The 19123-nt window shown below is 45.6% G+C and overlaps 1 protein-coding gene across 6 annotated transcripts in view; it reads right to left on the bottom strand.

The window, feature by feature from the left end:
• ARID3B (AT-rich interaction domain 3B) overlaps nt 1–19123 on the bottom strand; it is a 58222-nt gene that overhangs the window by 15852 nt on the left and 23247 nt on the right. For all 6 annotated transcript variants that reach the window (XM_086711208.1, XM_086711211.1, XM_086711212.1 and 3 more), the window contains exons 3-4: nt 5314–5385; nt 5038–5110 (exon numbers count right to left, since the gene is read on the bottom strand). In XM_086711208.1, coding sequence (XP_086567334.1) covers nt 5038–5110; nt 5314–5385 — 145 coding nt within the window. The remainder of the gene's footprint in view (nt 1–5037; nt 5111–5313; nt 5386–19123) is intronic.

Raw genomic sequence — 19123 nt, 5'->3', positions numbered from 1 at the left:
CAGCTAGATGCTGTCAGACCCTACCACACACTGGCCCGTGGAGGCAGACCAGCATTCTCTGTGGGGCTCAGAAGGCTGAAGGCAAGACAAAGCCTGCCCACTGCCTGAACAGGAAGCAACGGAGCTGCTGGCACAGGGGCTGTTTCTCAAAGGCGCTGCAGGAGAGGGAAAGAGCACTGGCCTGGAGTTGGGGGACAAGTGCTAAGTTGGCTCTGTGACCTTAGGCAAGTCACTTAACCTGGTAACCTTTGCTCTCGCTACCCCCTCAGAGCTAGAGCTGTGCGGAGCGGCAGATCAGAAAATGGGTTGAAAGGGGTCTATAAAACACATGGGATAATAAAAATAACAGCAAAATCATCCTCTTTCTCCTCTTTGATGACATATTTCTTTCTGTTTCACTACCTAGGGAACAAGCTTTTCTTCCTCACTGTCAGAGAATGGAACTGTTTATAAGCCCTTGCTTATCAGACTTCCAAATTAGTCCCCCTCCAGCCTACCTAGACTTCCCCCTGGAAAATCTAACACGGAATGAGATCTCAGAAACCATCCATAGTCAGTTCAATTAGCCAGAGAATTTTACTTACAATGATTTGGCTTTATTTTTTGCAAAGAAACGCGTGTGTATTTTCTACACAGACATGCGCATGTGTGTGCACGCAGCAAAAGGTAATAAGCAAGAAGGGGCATCAGAACTCTGAAATCTAACCCGTCTTTCCAGAGAAACATGGGTGGGGGTCAAGATCAAAAGCAACTTGTTTAATTCAATTTGGCTTGGGCGTGGAAAGGGGAGAAGTACTTGTTTTTGGGGGGGTCCTTGGTATAGTTTTCTTTTTTAAATACTTTTAAAGAAAAATTTAACATTTATTTCTTTTTGAGAGACAGAGAGAGACAGAGCGTGAGCAGGGGAGAGACAGAGAGAGAGGGAGACATTGAATCCAAAGCAGGCTCCAGGCTCCAAGCTGCCAGCACAGAGCCCGACACGGGGCTCGTACTATGGACAGCAAAATCATGACCTGAGCCAAAGACGGACGCTTAACCAACTGAGCCACCCAGGCACCCCCTCAGTATTGTTTTTACACAACTGTTTCGACAGAACATTGCTATCTTTTTGGTCAGTGAGGGTGACCTGTTGTTGGTAGTGCAAAAGACACAATCATGGACATGATACAAAACACAGAACTTGGAAGAAGCTTCCAGATTAACTCGAATTGAACCCTCACATTTTACACATAAGGAATCTGTGGCCCCCAGAAGGAGAATGCTTTGCTCCCGATCATGGAGATGGGTGGGGCGCGAGCCTGGACCCGCACCCCGTCTACAGCTCTTTCCCCTGCCATGTGCCTGCCGACAGGGCCGCAGCGGCTGTTTCCCAAGGCAGGCAGGAGACAGCCCGACAACGCGGCGCTGCCTCGGCCTCTTCTCAGGCTCCTTCTGGGGCAGCTTGTTCTGCTGGTGGGGGAGGGGACCATCGGCCCAGAAACCAAGGTGCCCGGAGCTGAAAGGCCCATCTGTGGCAGTCAATTCACCCGAACACGTTAACAAGCGAAGGAGACGCTGCACAAAGCAGCAGTTACGGCCTGGCCCCTCTGCCGCTGGACAGCCGTTTATCACCTGCAGCTGCACTCGCTGGGCAGCCTGCTGGGCGCTGCCTCCCTTGCAGCCCTGTCTGCTTCCCCTGCGGGGCGGCCTGCCGTGTCAAAGATGCCCGGCCCCACTCACGGTCCAGGTGGGAGTCACCAAGCCTTTCAAACCCAGGCCGTCTTCAGCGGCTCCTGTGAAATCTATGTTTGTCCTTCCCCTTAGCCCTGGAGGAGGAGTCGCTGCCCTGCTGCCGGGATCTCTGAGGCTTTTCCTCCGACCCAGCTAACGATACCTGGCTTCTGAGTGCCCCAGACACTCTGATTTGGGAGTGACGAAACCAGTCACAAATGTCTAAGGGCCCTTGGTCTCACCACCGTGTGAAGAGGGAAGACGGCAAGCGTCACATGAGTAAAACTGTGATCTGCTCCGAGCCCTCTTGGGCCACACAATCTAGTTTACAGCTTTAGATGCTAGTTTTCCAGAGAGGAGACCACTGTGAGTTTAAAGGGAACAACCTCCATAATGCCTCTGTGCCTCATTCTCCCCTCTCTGCCCCCATCACCCCTGCTTGCCACGCATGGCAAGCTTCCTGAAGGCCCAGCTCTGGTGACGCGCTCCACGTTTTATGTCCACAGACTAAAGTGCTAACTTCTCGGCCAGCCACAGCTCTTCACAATCTGGTGCCAGTTGACTCACCCAGGCCACAGACAATGAAGGATTCTTCCAGCTGTGCCTGGCCCATGGGTGCCACCACGCTTCTGCCTCCACCTGTGTGGGTCTTCCACCTGTTACCTCCAATCCGGTGGAGGTGCAGAGGCCTCCCCTGTACCCCAGCCCAGAACAGGGGCCCGGCACGCACTCTTCTGGCACTTGGCCACAGGAGAGGCGCCTGTGATATTGCCTGGCACAGGCCCCCACCACCCTCAGGTAGGGCTACCTGAGTGGAGGGAAGATGATTTCAATAAAGAATTTCTCTGTGAAGGCAATTTTAGAACTTCACTCTCTTTCCCATCCTTCTAGCAGTGGTTCTCAATGGGGAAGGCATGGTTTTCTTCCCCAGGGGACATTTACAATATCTAGAAATATTTTTGGTTATCATGACTTGGGGGGGGTTGCCCCTATAGCAAAGGACTGTCCAGTCTCCAAAGTAAATATGCTGAGGCTGAGAAACCTTGTATTTGGGTAACTAACAAATTGCAACATGGACTCCACTGTTTCCTTTCTACGGGTGATGCCAGCAAACAGTGAAATACCTAAAGTAAGTGGTAAGGACAGAAAAAGATTTGCCCAGGGGCGCCTGGGTGGCTCAGTTGGTTAAGCCCCTGCCTTCGGCTTAGGTCATGATCTCCCAGACTGTGAGAGCCTGCGTCGGGCTCTGTGCGACAGCTTGGAGCCTGGAGCCTGCTCCTTCCGCACTCATGCTCTGTCTCTTTCCCTCTCTCTCTCTCTCTCTCTCTCTCAAAAAATACACATTAAAAAAAAGGAAAGAAAGAAGAAAAAGATTTGCCCAGCCTGAATAACCATAAACTGACACAATCATAGGGAGTCACTCACTCCTGCTTCGGGGTCCCTGAGAAATATCCTAGATGGCAGTGTGGCAGTCCCGTTTCAGGGTCCCTCAGAAATATCCTAGATGGCAGTGTGGCAGTCCCCAGATGCCACAGCATGGCAAGCTTCTCGGCACACGCTGCTTTCTACTGCTGACTTCAGATTACAGGGCGGCTACCCAGAGTGGGGCAGTTCAGCATTCCTGCGTGGGGCCAGCTAAGTGCGGAAAACCTGAGTTAGGACTGCTTGCACGGCAAACACATCTTGAGCACCTCCCTGTCTGGTCCTGTATGAGCACCGGGGACACAAAGAAATGATAAAGTGGCTGTCCTCAAGGAGCTCCTAGTCTACTGGGGACACAGAGTAGTAAACAAATAATTTCTGACATTCACTCTTGGCGAGGATGATCTAACTTCCATTTTCCTTTAAAAATCCTTCTGGGAAGGGAGACAATAAAGTAGAAAAGAAAGCAGTGGAGCCACACTGCTGATTAAAATCTATATTGCTGTGGCAGCCCCTCTGAGACGAGATCAGCTCCTGGGTTTGCACCAGCTGGGCTTGTGGAGCTTGTAAATAATTAAAAGGTAATTGGAAGGGAGACCAAAGTATTAAGTGGATTTTTCGCTCTCAGGGCAACCAGGGAGTTTCACTGCTGCCAGTCACATTATCTTTGGGGATTATATTCTTGTTTTGCATTGGCACATGCAGCTCCAGATAGCAGCTGGAGGAGTAAACTGTGGGCTGCCTGGACGGCTCTGAGAGGCTTGGAGATGGGAGGACACGGAGACACCAAACTTCCTACTACCTCTGTAAGCAAACCAGCAGTAATATGCACGCTACTAAGACAGCAGTGGGGCTTTACAAGGTAAAGGAAGAGGAAGGAGGAGAGGGGGAAGGGTGTGCTGGGGGGTCGGGGGAGAAGAGGGAGAGAAAGGAGTTAATGCAGAACAGTACCTGCTGGGGGCTGCCATTATAGCTCAGCCTAAGATAAAGAGGAAGATTTCATTCCTGGGTCTCAATAAAGGAGCAGACACAGAAACCAAGAGATACACAACCAGACATAGGCAGGGTCCCAGGCAGGAGGCTGGTGGGAACAGCTGTGCTGTGTGGCTCTGTCCTGAGGGTGATGAAGGTGGAACTACACAGGTTGCTGAGGACCTTCTAGACAGGCTGGCTTTCTGGCCATGCTTCCTGCGGGCTAACCTGGCTGGTGAACTCATTGCTATGACAGAACATAAAGCCAGGAAGTTGAGTCATTGGGCTCAAGACTCAGTCCCACCAGGGTCCAACGTGGAGATGGCTGGGGTGGGGAGTGGGAGTGAGAAGGAGAGAAGGACAGAGAAGTGAGAAGGCGCATTATAAAGTAGGTGCCCATGCAGAGCGCCCCAAACCAAGCCACGGGGTGCAAAAACCAGAGCCAATGGGTAAGAAAAAACGAGTTAGCCTTTCCTTTTCACAGATCATTTCAGACCCTCTCAACAAATCCCGAGGGACCTCTAGTCTTTTACTGGCCTTTCTCAGTGTCTGTAGGACTAGGTACACCAAGAGGAAACCTGACATACTAGTTTAAGTGATGCCCAAAGTTGCTATAAGGCTAAGAAAAAAGTACATTTGAATTTAAAATAACACCAGAGAGGCCGGTTAATCAGAAGAGAGCAACAAAAATAAGGCAGGACCAAATTTAGATGGATCATTCCATTTATTTTCTGCCAAGGCCCTCTCTGTCCTCTTCGATCTGGTTGTCGACTACTCTGCTAGGGTCAGAACCACTCAGCAGTTAAGTGCCTCTTGTTCTCCTGGGCTAAGATGCCAGCACTCTGCAGGGAGAATGGCTAACAGTGACTTACACACAGTAAGCACTCAATTAATATTCACTGAGTTGAAAAACTGAGGAGACTGCACACTCACCCCTCTTCTGCATAAAGACGAAGAGGTCATCCAGGAACTCTTTCCTTTCCGGATCACCGTCCAGTTCATACAGCTGCAATCCCGGTCCCCCAGAAAAAAACACAATGAAAAATTCCATCTAATGCAGGAAGATTTCCACCAGAGATACACAACCATCTATCTGTATGACTACAAATGTGACTCACGGGCCATTCCCATCCTTATTCCTTGGGGATCAGATTTAACAACCCACTGCAGAGCTGCCCCATTCATTATCACAAAGGAGACATTACAGACCTTGGCAAAATCTCGAGAGATCTCTCTTCCCCGGCCTCCGTCCGCATCATCACTCCAGGCCAAACCACCATTCTAAAGGAGAACAAAGCACAGAGTTCAGAAGGGCATAGGAGAGTGACGGAGGACAAGGCAATCTTTTAGGGCAAAGATGAAGACCCTGAGCAATTGTGCTATCTTGGCTCAGACTGTAAAAGACTCCTCAGGTAACCGCCTCTGCTGCTCTTACAGGGACATCTTGTTCTTTCGCTTTCAGTAATGGTTCCAAAGTAAGAGGGAGTCAGGTGGAAGAATCAGGTCCAGTTGTTGGAGGAGGGTGGGTGTTACTTATCCTTGATAATCCTAGAAGAGGAGGAGACAAAGGCCCAACTTTCTGAGAACCTGTTCATCCCTAGCTGATCCTCCCGAAGCCATCACTCTGAGCTGTCCCACTTTTCTTCAGGTTCTACACGGCATGTGTGTTTGTATGATTTTATGGCACGTTTGTATACTACACAGCACGCTGTAAAGCCACGTGACCACTCGAAGTGGAGGATAAAGGATCACAGATGGCAGGTCCTGAAGTTCTGGTCTCTCCACTAAACCTCACCACTGGAAGCTGGAAGTCTAGTGACCAGAACTCCCTAGTGATAGGACAGCCTTCAGAGTTTGACGTTATTCCCAAGGTATACAGACTGTGCCCCTAGGATGAAATTCATTTCCATTAGAGAAATAATGAAAACCTAATCCTAATTTAATTGATTGGGTTAAACCAACACCATTCAGCCAATTAGGAGGAAATAGCAAATACACCTTTGTTTATGTTCCTGGAACCTGCTTCCTGCCTTTATTCAGTTGGGTAACTCTTACTCCTTAGATTAGGCAACATATTCTGGGGGAAGCCTTCCCTTCACTCTTGGCTGCACTAAGTACTCCGGAAGAAATCGCTATACATTTTGAGCTTAGAATTTAACACACTTTGGAATTATCTATCATTCCCACCCTATCGTAAGCTCCTTGAAAGCAAAAGTTTCTCATCCATCTTTGTACCCCCAGCATGGAGCACATTGCTGGCACTTAACAGGCCCCAGCGAATGCCTGATGAACTAGAATCACTGCAAAAAGGCCTTAACTGGCTATTTGAATCAATTAGGCACCTCTTCAAAAAATATACACACATACCATACAGAAGAGTCAAACAGGCCCTCTGCCAGTGGGGAATATGAAATGTCACAGTAGAAGTCTACACTGGTCAGTGGAGGACCCAGTGGATGGGACTGGATGCACCAAGCCTGTCACTCTCTCATTTCTCCCCGAGGACTTCAGGCGCATGCGCAGGCACTGGGGCGTGTAAATGGTTGGGGAGGGGCATCCGGGGATGGGGAGCAGGGGTTTCCTGGGAGGACATTCTTTGGACTGCATAGGGATCTCGCTGTAAAACCTTGTCAGTAACATAAAAGCCTGGTCTAATTCCCTTCTTTTCTATCTTCCCCTCTAATCAAGCTTGCCCGAAAGCAGGACGTATTATTTATTCAGTTATATTCTGGGACCATACTTTGCCTCCCCTACTCAAAGAGGGCTCTGAGATGTAGACCCACTTCCTGATAGCAGCAATTTAGTACACCGTAAGGTAAGTATAACCAAGAAGAAGTGACACTCACTCTGTCAGCTGAAATGAAACAGGCTACACCAAATTGTTTCCCTGCTTATCTCACAAAAGATGTGTGTAAGGAAGTGCTCAGTAAATGCTATCTGACTGTGCACTCATCATCTCCCCAGGCAGACGTTGTTAGAGATCTCTCTACAGCTCTTCGGCTCAGGGAAGCCAATAACCAAGCGGGAGAAACGCTATTTAAAAAAAAAAAAAAAAAAGCTAAGATTCACCCCCACATTGTAATTACAGTCAACAGAAATCTGGTATCATCTGGTGGGAACCAGCACAATGAATAATCAAGATGAATTATGCCTGTCAGGTCAGCAAACCCAGACAGAGTTACAGTCCCCCTTTCAAAAGATGCAGTAGGTTGCCCTAATGCCCAGTGATTTTGTTTGAGCCAGTAATTCCTGCTGGAAAGTCAATTATCCCGGGAGCCCCTATCGGCTGAAAGACATTTAATGGGGGATCATTGCCGCTTCTGTTATGTCAGCTGTTTACTGTGGCAGCTCAATTCCCAACTCTCTCCAGCTAGAGATCTGAAGCACAGGAGGATTTTTTTCTCTATCAGTCACCAAGAGAGATGAAAACACAGTTTTTTGCTAATTACAATAACTTCCAGGCACTCAGAATGCACACTCAGAAACTATTTAACACTCAGCTGGGTGAGGAGGACAGAATCCACAACCTAGAATTCAGACAGGGCTTTCCACAGCAGGAGAGGAGTGTAAAAACAAGCACATCAGTACAACCACTGTGTGACTATGTGTGAAAATAAACACCCAAGTGCGAGAGCTCAGCTCAGGAACAGAGGAGAAGGGTGGGGGCTGGGGCTTGTCATGACCCCTTGGCTTTCTCCAGCTCTGCTTAGACATCAGAACCCAAGTGGTGGGAGAATCAGACCTCGCACTAGCTGTGGCTCGCTAAATATGAAACACTTGCAAATCTGCTTAGCTATGGGATTTTAGCCTAACACCCTAGCTCAATGACCACAGAAGACAGGGAAATTTGCCAGAACGGGACGGAAAGAGGACACTCAACTCTTTGGGCAATGCTACCATTTGACCCATTCCACAGATAGGAATTTTAGTTATGATTTAAAGAAAACACAGGAAGGGCACCTGGGTGGCTCAGTTGGTTAAGCATCCGACTCTTGGCTTAGGTCATGATCTCATGGTTTGTGGGATCGAGTCCCATGTTGGGCTCAGCGCTGACAGCAGGGAGCCTGCTTGGGATTCTCTCTCCCTGTCCCTCCTCTGCTTGCTCATGTGCAAGCATGCGTGCGTGCTCTCTCTCTCAATAAATAAATGTGAAAAAAAAAAAAAAAAGAAAACACAGGGGAGTGGAGTTGTTTTCTTTTGTCCGAGGCTGGGATGGGTCATTACTTAATTTAAAATATTTAGTTGGGGCTGATGAGAAAATGTCCGCTCTCTTTGCATGACTCTCTTGGTCTTGGGGCAGTTAAACCCTACTTCACAAGATTTTCTGGCTGCAGTGAGAGTAATTCCTGGCTCTGCCCACCCTTCACAGTCTAGCCTGAATGCTGTTCCTCCACGAAGACTCTCGCTTCTGCCCACCAGGCAGAATTGATGCCTTTCTCCTCTGGGCTATCACCGGATGTGCTGGTTACTCGTGTCCCGCCTACATCCCCAGTCTGTGTGTGTCCCCTCGAGTCTGTGCACATCCCATCAGGGTATCCCCAGCCTCTAGTACAGAGAAAGCATGGGCACGTTTACTGAAAGGCAGGAATGGGCTCCCCCATGGGACCTCCAACCCCACAACTCCTCTGTTCTCTCCTCCTTTCATGGGGAGAACCGCAGACTTCAGCACTCTGATCAACTACTGTAAAAACATAGCTACTTCAAGCTGACGTGTGGGTTTCTTGGCCTCTCACCAGGCTGTGGGTGTGACTGCTCGAAGCCCAGCGATGACTTCTGTCTTGGATGCTGAGCATGGTGGGGAGGAGAGTGAGGAGTGGCAGAGGTGAGTGTGGGGAACACACATCCAAAAGGAACTAGCTCCACAGTTTAGGGGGGTCCCCGAGAAAAGCATTTCAGTTGCATGCAAGGCAACCGGCCAGGGGAACAGGCTCTGTTACCATGAGGGCTGCAGGCAGTAGTGAGTGGTCACTTACTGCCATTTACAACCTTCCCAGCCTCTCCTACTTAAGACCTCTCTTAAAAGCTTTGATCTCACTAGGAGCTCACAGGAAACTGACAGTTTGTTCCCAAATACCCATCCAAGGCTAGCTGTGGTTGCTATACCCACATTCAGTTTATTTTTCCCAGGGAAGCACAGTGTCATGCCTTTAAATCCCTCAAAAATGGGAGTGGAAGAAGGCTGGGGGAAGGAAGGGAAGCTAATGTTTGGGCATCTTCTGTGCAGTGAGGACTGGGCCAGGGGCTTAACAAGCATTTTCTCACTGAATTGTATGATATAGGCGTAGTGATTTTACAGATGGGAAAACAGTGGCTCAAAGAGAGCAAGCTGCTTAAGTGGCCCAGGGTCTCAGAGCTTCCCAGTGGCAGTGCCAACATGCAGGTCTGCTCTCTTTGTCACGCCGTCCTGCCTTGTGGGTGGAAGAAACAGCAGAGAGTGTTCCGGGTGTGACATCGGGAAAGGAGAGAGGGAGGAGAAGAAGAAGAAAATCCTCTGGTCACAGAATGCCTACACTGCCAAGTCATGGCCCTTTTAGTCCCAGATTCATCTCCTAGGTTTCACCTGGCAAGTGCAGCCAACAGGAAACTAGCCCTCAGGCATCACCTGCCCGGGGGACTAACCTTTCACCACTACCTCCAAAACAGAACATCCTGGGTAGAAAGGGACCCATCTTCCCCCAGGGGACAGGACACCAGGGGAAAGAGAAAGAGAGATAAGCAGGTTACGCCTCTGAGAGGGCGGCAGAATATGGCACCTAGCACTGTGAACGTGCACATAAAAGGCCTTCAAACAATAATGAATCAAAGTCTAACCTGACTGCTCCTCAATTAAAACAGTGCTTCCCCAACACTTCAACCTGGAAGATCCAGAAGACAGAGGGATAATGTATTCACTCTTTGAAAATCTAAAAGGCTGCCTTGGAGAAGAGGACGCAAGGTGTTGTTGTTGTTTTTCTTTTCCTTTTTTCCATAAAGCCCCAGAGGGCAGAACTAGAGTTACGGGGCAGAAATTACCCAGGTCGACAGAAGAAGGACTTCTCTAGCAATCAGAACTGCCCAGTAACGGAGGGGCCTTCTCAGGAGGTGGGCAGCTTCCTGTGCTGGGATGGCCATCTGTCTGGGACGTCACGCTGTGGAATCCAACATGGGACAGGGCTGGATGAGAGGGCCTCTAGGGGCCCTTTCTGTCCCGAGCAGCAAAGACCCTATGACAAACTCATTCAACACTGATTTCCTGAGAACCCACCTCAGGGAGAGCATTGTGCAAGCTGCTGAGAATACCCCTACTCCCCCAAAAGTGATTCTCCCTGCTGGGAGTTTTACCATGGAGTTGGAAAAACAAGCTGGACACACAGAGCATTGAACAGAGCAAGTCAAAGTACCAAAACACAAAGTGCCCAGGAGGTGGAAGAAAGGAGAGCTCCTCAGAGGTGGAGATAAAGCCGGCATGGAAGAATGGGTTGAGGGGAGATTTACAGTGTAAATGAGCACAGAGTGGGGGGATAAACAAGGCATGTTTTGGCAGGGAGGATTCAAGTCTGAATAGTTGAGGTGGGAACAGGCTGTGAAATGCCTTGAATACCAGGAGGAAATTTAAACTCTGAACTGTGAACAGGAGGGAGGCAGTGATGTTTTCTGAGCAGAAAATAAATGATTAAACCAGTGTTTTAGAAGATTTTAATGGCCTACTTTGGATGGGAAAAAATAGAAATCTAAAAATGTATGTAGACACCTAATCGGGTTGAGACTATGCGGGATTTTCACTTTTCAATTTTTCATTATATCATTCCCGTACGAACATGTGATCACCTAGGATATGTCACCTAGGATATGCTAGAAACTGTAAAGTTCTGAGGCAAAAAGAGCAAGACAGTTAGGAGCCTCTGACCTGGAGCTTGCAGTCTAATGGAGAGGGAGAGCTGATTAAAAAAACAATTGTTTATTTTTTCTAGATTAACTTTTGAATGATGTGTCAAGCAAGACCCATCACTTGCTCTCCCCCCTTCTCCCTTGACCCCAATGAAGAAAATCTGGATTGCACTGAAATTATGGAATAGTTCAGTGAACTGACACCTTCACAATATTTAGCCTTTCTAGTAAGGGGGCAGTATGACTCTTTACGTAACAAAATATGCTTTGGCCCGCATAATGTTTTGCAGTGCAGATACACTACTTTTGTAAAATGCACGGAAGACCGGAGAGGAAAGCCAGCACAGGGGGTGGCAGGCTGTGTGGTAGTCCATGCAGAGAGCCTAGGGTAGGGGTAGGGGACAGCAGGACCAGGGAGAAAAGTCTTGGGAAGAAGCAGCCAAGTCAGAGAATTAACTGGATCTGGACTAAGGGGACAAAAGGGAAAGGATAAATGTGAACCTTATCCTAAGAAAGGTTCTAATGGGAATGGAAAGACGCTGGGCAAGTAATCACACAGGAACAGACCACTATCTCTGGTGCTGGTGGTAAGAGTGTGCGGGAAAGAAAGGTGGGGGGAGGGGAGAGAAGACAGAGAATATTCGACAACCCTGGAACAAGCCCGGTTATGGCAGCTGGCATCAGCAAGAGCCAAGCTTCTGGTGGGGAGAAAGGGAGAAATTCAACCAGTGTTTCCTGACCCAAGAAGGCTACCTTGGGCCTTTCTTTTTACTGGGATTTGGAAGGAGAAAAAAAAAAAAAAAAAAAAAAAAAGCCCAACCAGACCACGCCTCCAAGATCTTAGGAGCCAGCACTACATTCCTTAGAGCTGTACCTCCCCAGAGACAGGAGCGCCTGACTTTAAAAGCAATTAAGTATCTAGGCTATTTTAGGATTACTCCTTGACCACCTGGAATATCTTATTAAAGCACAGCTCAGATGTCCAAAGCAATTTTAGTTCCCATTCCTCACTCCTCCCCAAGGCAAGAGTTAACCCTTTCCTTCAGGTTTAAAGTGCAGAGGCTAAGTTACCAACTCTTCATCTGTGCTCCCCATATTCTGAAACCTCCAAGAAACTGTCATGTCCTTCATACATACTTCAGATAACTTTTGCAGAGATTCTTGAGTGTTCTCTAAAGACATAGAACAGTAATGTGTTTCCTTTCTGTCTACTCTCTATAATCTAATAGATTCTGAACCCCAAGGTCAAGGATCTGGGCAAATTCCTGGGGGCTGAATCTCAAGGTAGTCATTAGGAAAATAACTAGACTTCAAAGGGGCTGATCTCAAACTCATGGATACTATTTAATTGCTTTGAAATATAAAATGTAACTAAAGTACTTGGGCTGAATATTGCTGTTGTTACTATTGTAATTTTTTTTTTTTTTTTTTTTTTAAATAAGCAACTTACCTTTTCATTGGCTAGACCTTGGCTCTGCAGGTATCATCTATGCTCACTGTGACTGCTCTACTGCTGGCCAGGTTGATGTTGCTGGAATGTTAAAAGCTCAATTCCCAGATCTTGGTAGGAAGAAAAGAAAAACATCTTTGCCCTCGCACCAGTTTTAACTGGTTCCAGGAGGTAATGAGACATGCACAAGGGGGTAATGGGCAGGATTATAGGAGAATCCTAAAAGGAGATTGAAGCCCCAGGAAGTAAAACAGATATTGTTATAAGCAACACTGTTGGACTACAAAACCCTCCTGATAAGATCAGGATTACTGCTCTTAGCTAAATCGCTCAGGCCTTGGAAACACCAGAGTTATAATTATCAGATGCACACCTTCCGCTGTCAGGTAACTTTAGCAGGAACCAGAAAGCACCTCCCCTCCTCTTACTAGCAGCAAAGATCAATTGAAAGTCGGTGGCTTGGAAAAAGAGCTAAGAGACACTTTCTTGATTAAGCAGTAGAAAGGAGGAGGGGAGGAGGGGAGAGGGCAGCAGTCCTACCTTGCCATCTAGGCACACCATCCCTCCAGGCAATACTTAAGAGTGCTCAGAAATGGGGTGTTCCTACAAAATGAGGAAGAAACTCGAAGTGCGGTGCTGGCGATGAGGATACCCCTACGCCAAAGAGTGGACCGGCCCTGCCAAGTCTAAGTCTGCCACAGAGCCAACTGCCAGCTCCTTTTCTCAGCAGAGTTCCGCATGCTTATTCCGCCCTGTAAGCTATCTGCCCCCTGAACTTCCATACTGGCTCCTGCCATCCATTTAAACCACAGAGCTCAGCCAGCCAGCAGTGTTGTGAACAGAGGAAAACACCTCATCTGACCTTCCTAACAGAAGGGAAAATTGAGATCTGAAGATGTTAGGAAACATGCCCAAGATCAGTGCTTTCAGAAATGCTTTTTTAACGTTTTTATTTATTTTTGGGACAGAGAGAGACAGAGCATGAACGGGGGAGGGGCAGAGAGAGAGGGAGACACAGAATCGGAAACAGGCTCCAGGCTCCGAGCCACCAGCCCAGAGCCTGACGCGGGGCTCGAACTCATGGACCGCGAGATCGTGACCTGGCTGAAGTCGGACGCTTAACCGACTGCGCCACCCAGGCGCCCCAGAAATGCTTTTTTAAATGAAACTTTTTTCAAGCTACATTTTAAATTTAATTTTATTATTTTATTTAAATTTATTTATTTTGAGAGAGCAGAGAGAGTGTGAGCAGGGGAGGGGCAAAGAGAGAGGAAGAGGGAGAATCCCAAGCAGGTTTGGCACTATCAGCACAGAGCCTGACGCAGGGCTTGAACTCATGACGCTGTGACATCATGACCTGAGCTGATATCAAGAGTCGAACGCTTAACTGACTGAGCCACCCAGGAGCCTCTAAAGCTACATTAAAAAAAAAAAAAAAAAAAAAAAGATTTTGTTTTTAAGTCATCTCTACACCCAATGCAGGGCTCGAACTCACAACCCTGACATCAAGAGTCGCAAGCTCCAACCGAGCCAGCCTGGTGCCTCCAAGCAACATATTTTAAATATATAGAAAGAACACATTTTTAAAAAATGCTATGACAAATTATTTTATAAAGTAAAAAAAAAAAAAAAAAAGAAAGAAAACTTCTTTCATTTCAAGCTTGGTATTCCACGGAGAGGGTTTCCTCACACCAAAGGCAGCTGCACTTTGTGCTCAAAAGTCGGCCCCACGTATAGTTTTGAAAACTTCTCCTAAGGTTCTCCCAACCCCACAGCCCCATCTTGGGGGGGTGGCACCACGATGTGTACACGTCCTGACTCTGATGCCCGCTGCCCCGTGCTGCCTGCCACCTCTCCTAGCTGTCTTCTCTCATACACAGCAACTTGCTCCTCTGTGAGGCCAGGGCACCAGCACAGGGCCCGGCAGGTAGCAGGGGCTCAAATGAATGTCAGTGCCCGAAGAACAAGCCACAGGCATAGACTTAGGAGGATCCCCACAGGCTAAGTGAGGAACTGGGGGGAAACAAATACTTAAAAGAAGGTGGGCTTCAAGTTCTAAAAATACAATTCTAAAAAAGGGACCTAAAAGGCAATAGAAACCATTTCCTAAAGTCAGCAGTTTAATTTTAAGGTTCAAGAGGAAAACAGAAGTGTATACATTAAAAAAAATAATAAGAGCCCATTATACATATTCAATTTTACAAATTAGCAAAACTTTAAAAAATGATAAGATCTGGGGCGCCTGGGTGGCTCAGTCGGTTAAGCATCCAACTTTGGCTTAGGTCATGATCCCACAGTTGGTGAGTTCATGCCCTACATCGGGCTCTGTGTTGATGGCGCAGAGCCTGCTTCAGATCCTCTGTCTCCCTGTCTCTCTCCTACTCTTTCACTCTCAAAAATAAATAAACATTGAAAAAAATTTTTTTAATGATAAAACTCAATGATAACAAGGGGTTGGGGCAATGGGATCTCCTTTATTCCCATAATGGAAATATAAAAACAACAGGACTTTTCTAGAAAGTCACTTGTCTTAAAATGCCATCACGGGGTGCCTGGGTGGCTCAGTCCATTAAGCGTCTGACTCTTGATTTCAGCTCAGGCTGTGATCTCACAGTTGATGAGTATGAGTCCTGCATCAGGCTCTGTGCTGACAGTGGCAGAGCCTGCTTGGGATTCTCTGTCTCTCTGCCCTTTCCCCATTCAAGTGCACATGCACGCACTCTCTCTCTCTCTCTTAAAATAAATAAACTTAAACCCTAACGCTAACAGTAATTGAGTACTCACCACGTGCCAGGCCCTGTTCCGGTATTTCATGTGTATTAAACATTTAAGCCTCAGTAGAATTCTGAGGGAGTGGGGGTACTATTATTACTTCCACTTTTCAGATGAGAAAACCAAGGCATAAGGAAGGTATAGGAAACACCTTGTAGAAGGTTGCAAAGCAATGGAACAGAGGAGTCGAGAATCAAATGCAGGCAACACATCTTTAAGTCTCTGCTTTTAACTGCTTCACTATCTAGTCTCCTCCTGATCTTAGAATTCTGTTCTCCAATTCTACCCTAAATAACCAGAAATACAGTCAGTTTTATTTATAATAGCAAAAAATTGGAAATAGCCTAGATATCTGACATTTACAGGCAACTCGTGAAGGTGGTATCCATGTGACAGACGTCACGCAATTAAAACATTCAATTCCCACTTCATATCCTTCCCATTAATTCCAAATTAAGGAAAGAGCCCAAATGTCCATCAACTGATGAATGGATAAAGAAGATGTGGTATATATTTCCTACAAATAAAAATATAATCATAAAATAATAACTATATACATATATATTTATAATTCTGCGGAGAGGAGGGTCTTTTTTTTTTTTTTTTTAATTTTTTTTTTCAACGTTTATTTATTTTGGGGACAGAGAGAGACAGAGCATGAACGGGGGAGGGGCAGAGAGAGAGGGAGACACAGAATCGGAAACAGGCTCCAGGCTCTGAGCCATCAGCCCAGAGCCCGACGCGGGGCTCAAACTCACGGACCGCGAGATCGTGACCTGGCTGAAGTCGGACGCTTAACCGACTGCGCCACCCAGGCGCTCCGAGGAGGGTCTTTTTAAATAGAGAAACCATACAGGGAAAGATCAACTGATATGGCTACATCAAAATTTAAACTCCTACCTGATGAAAGGACTACAAGATGAAAGAACAACAACTGAAAAATGCTTGCAACATAAAGACAAGGACCTATGCATAAGAGCTAGTACAGCTCAATGTGACAGAGATAACAGAATAAAAAATGGGGTAAGGCAACAAAACACAACATACCCAAACTCATGGATGTAACAAAAGCAGTACTAAGAGGGATGTTTATAGCAATAAACGCCTACGTTAAAAAAGAAAATGTCAAACAACCTAACTGTACACATCAAAGAACTAGAAAAAGAACAAACTAAGCCCAAAGTTAGCTGAAGGAAGGAAATAATCAAGATCAGAGCAGAAACAAACAAAACAGGAACTAGAAAAACAACAGAAAAACATGAACTAAACTAACAGATGGTTTTTGGAAACGATAACAAAATTGACAAACGTTCAGCTAAACTAAGAAAAAGAGAAGACTTCAATTTATTTAAATTCAGAAATGAAAGAGGAGACATTACAATCAGTGCCACAGAAATAAAAAAGATTATAAGAGGCTACTCTGAATAATTATATGTAAACAAATTGGAAAAGGACAAATTCTTAGAAACTTACACCTACCAAGACTGAATCATGAAGAAATAGAAAATCTGAACAGCCCCATAACTAGTAAGATTAAATCAGAATCAAACCTTCCAACAAAGAAAAGCCCAGAACCAGATGGCTTCACAAGTAAATTCTACCAAACATTTAACTAAGAATTAACACCAACCCTTCCCCAACTCATCTAAAAACTTAAAGAGGAAGGACCACTTCCAAATTCATGTTTTGAGCCCAGCATCACCCTGGTAACGAAGACAGAAAAAGACACTACAAGACAGCTACCTGATGAATACAATGCAAAATCAATAAAATACTGGCAAATCACAATCAACAGCACATTGAAAGGATCATCTACCATGACCAAATGGGATTGATTCCATGGGATGCAATGATGATTCAACACACAAAAATCAACCAATGTGATATACCATGTTAACAGATAGAAGGTAAAAATCACATGATTATCTCAATAGACGCAGAAAAAAACATCTGACAAAATTTAACATCCTTTCATGATAAAGATGCGCAATAAACTAGGAATACAAGTAAATTACCTCAATATTTTAGAGGCCATGAATGAGGGGCGCCTGGGTGGCTCAGTCAGTTAAGCATCTGACTTCAGCTCAGGTCATGATCTCACAGTTTGTGGGTGTGAGCCCCATGTGGGGCTCTGTGCTGACAGCTTGGAGCCTGGAGCCTGCTTAGGGTTCTGTGTCTCCTTTTCTCTCTGCCCCTCCCCCGCTCACACTCTCTCAAAAACAAAATAAAAACATTAAAAAAAATTTTTTTTTTAATGCCATGAATGAAAAGCCCATGGCTAACACCATACTCAATGGTGAAAAACTAAAAGCTTTTCCTCTAAGGTGAGGAACAAGTCAAGGATGCCTACTCTTAACATTTCTATTCAACACAGTACTATAAGTCCTAGCTAGAGCAAGTAGGTAAGAAAAAAATTAAAAAAGCATCCACAATGGAAAGGGAGAAGTAAAATTATCTCTGTTTGCTGATGACAAGATCTTGTATGTAGAAAACTCTAAAGATTCCACACATACACACACAAAAACCCTGTTAGAACTGGTAAGTGAATTCTAGAAAGTTGCAGGATACAAAATGAACATACAAAAATCAGTTGTAGGGCTCAGTTGCTTAAGCGTCTGACTTCAGCTCAGGTCATGATCTCACAGCTTGTGGGTCTGAGCCCTGCATCAGCCTCTGTGCTGACAGCTCAGAGCCTGGAGCCTGCTTTGGATTCTGTGTCTCCCTCTCTCTCTGCCCCTCCCCCACTCATGCTTTGTCTCTCTCTGAGAGACAAAAAAATGAATATGTTTAAAAAAATAAAAAATAAAATAAAAAATAAAAAATAATCCGTTGTGTCTCTATACACTAACAATAAACAATCCAAGAAGGAAATTAAGAAAAAACAATCCCATAAATGGCATCAAACAGAATAAAATAAAATAAAATAAATCTAATCAAGGAGGCAAAAGACTGGTACACTTAAAACTACAAAATACTGGTGAAAGAAGTTAAAGAAGATACAGAAAAATGGAAAGACAACCCATGGTCATGGACTGGAAGACTTACCGTTGTTAGAATGTCCATACTACCCAAAGAGATTTGCAGATTCAATGCATCTCCCAACCAAAATCCCAGTGGCATTTTTTTTAACAGAAAAAGAAAAAAACAATTCTAGAATTCATGTGGAACCACAAAGGACTCTGAACAGCTGAAACAGTCTTGAGAAAGAACAAAGCTGAGGCTTCATACTTCCCGATTTCAAAACATATCACAAAGCTACAGTGATCAAAACAATATGGGCATAAAGACAGATATTATATACCAATGGAATAGAATACAGAGTCCAGAAATAAACCCACACACATATGGGCAACTGATCTTTGTCAGGGTACCAAAATAAACAATGGGGAAAAGATAGTCTCTTCAACAAATGGTGTTGGGAAAACTGAATATCCACATGCACAGAATGAAAACTGACCCTTAGCTTATACCATACATAAAAGACTTAAAAATAGACTTGAAACTATAAAGTTCCTATAAGAAAATATAGGATGAAAACTTTGTGACATTACTCTTGGCAACGATTTCTTGGATAGGACACCAATGGCACAGGCAACAACAGTAAAAATAGACAAATGAACTACAACAACAACAACAAAAAAGTTTTCGCGCAGTCAAGAAAACAATCAACAGAGCAAAAGGCAACATACAGAATGGAAGAAAATATTTGCAAACCATATATCTGACAAGTGGTTATATCCAAAAGATATAGGAAACTCCTACAACTTAACGGCAAAAAGAAACAAACAACCTGATTACAAGAGGGGCAAAGACTAAAACAGACACTTCTCCAAAGGCATACAAATGGCCAGGACATCTATGAAAAGATGCTCAACAACACTAATTATTATAGGGAAATGAAGATCACCTCACATCTGTTAGGATGGCTAT

Source organism: Puma concolor, chromosome B3 (assembly GCF_028749965.1).
Source record: "Puma concolor isolate L17-30 chromosome B3, mPumCon1.1.hap2, whole genome shotgun sequence".
Lineage (NCBI taxonomy): Eukaryota > Metazoa > Chordata > Mammalia > Carnivora > Felidae > Puma > Puma concolor.
Note: the sequence above shows the minus strand (reverse complement) of the source record. Positions and strands in the feature narration are given on the sequence as shown.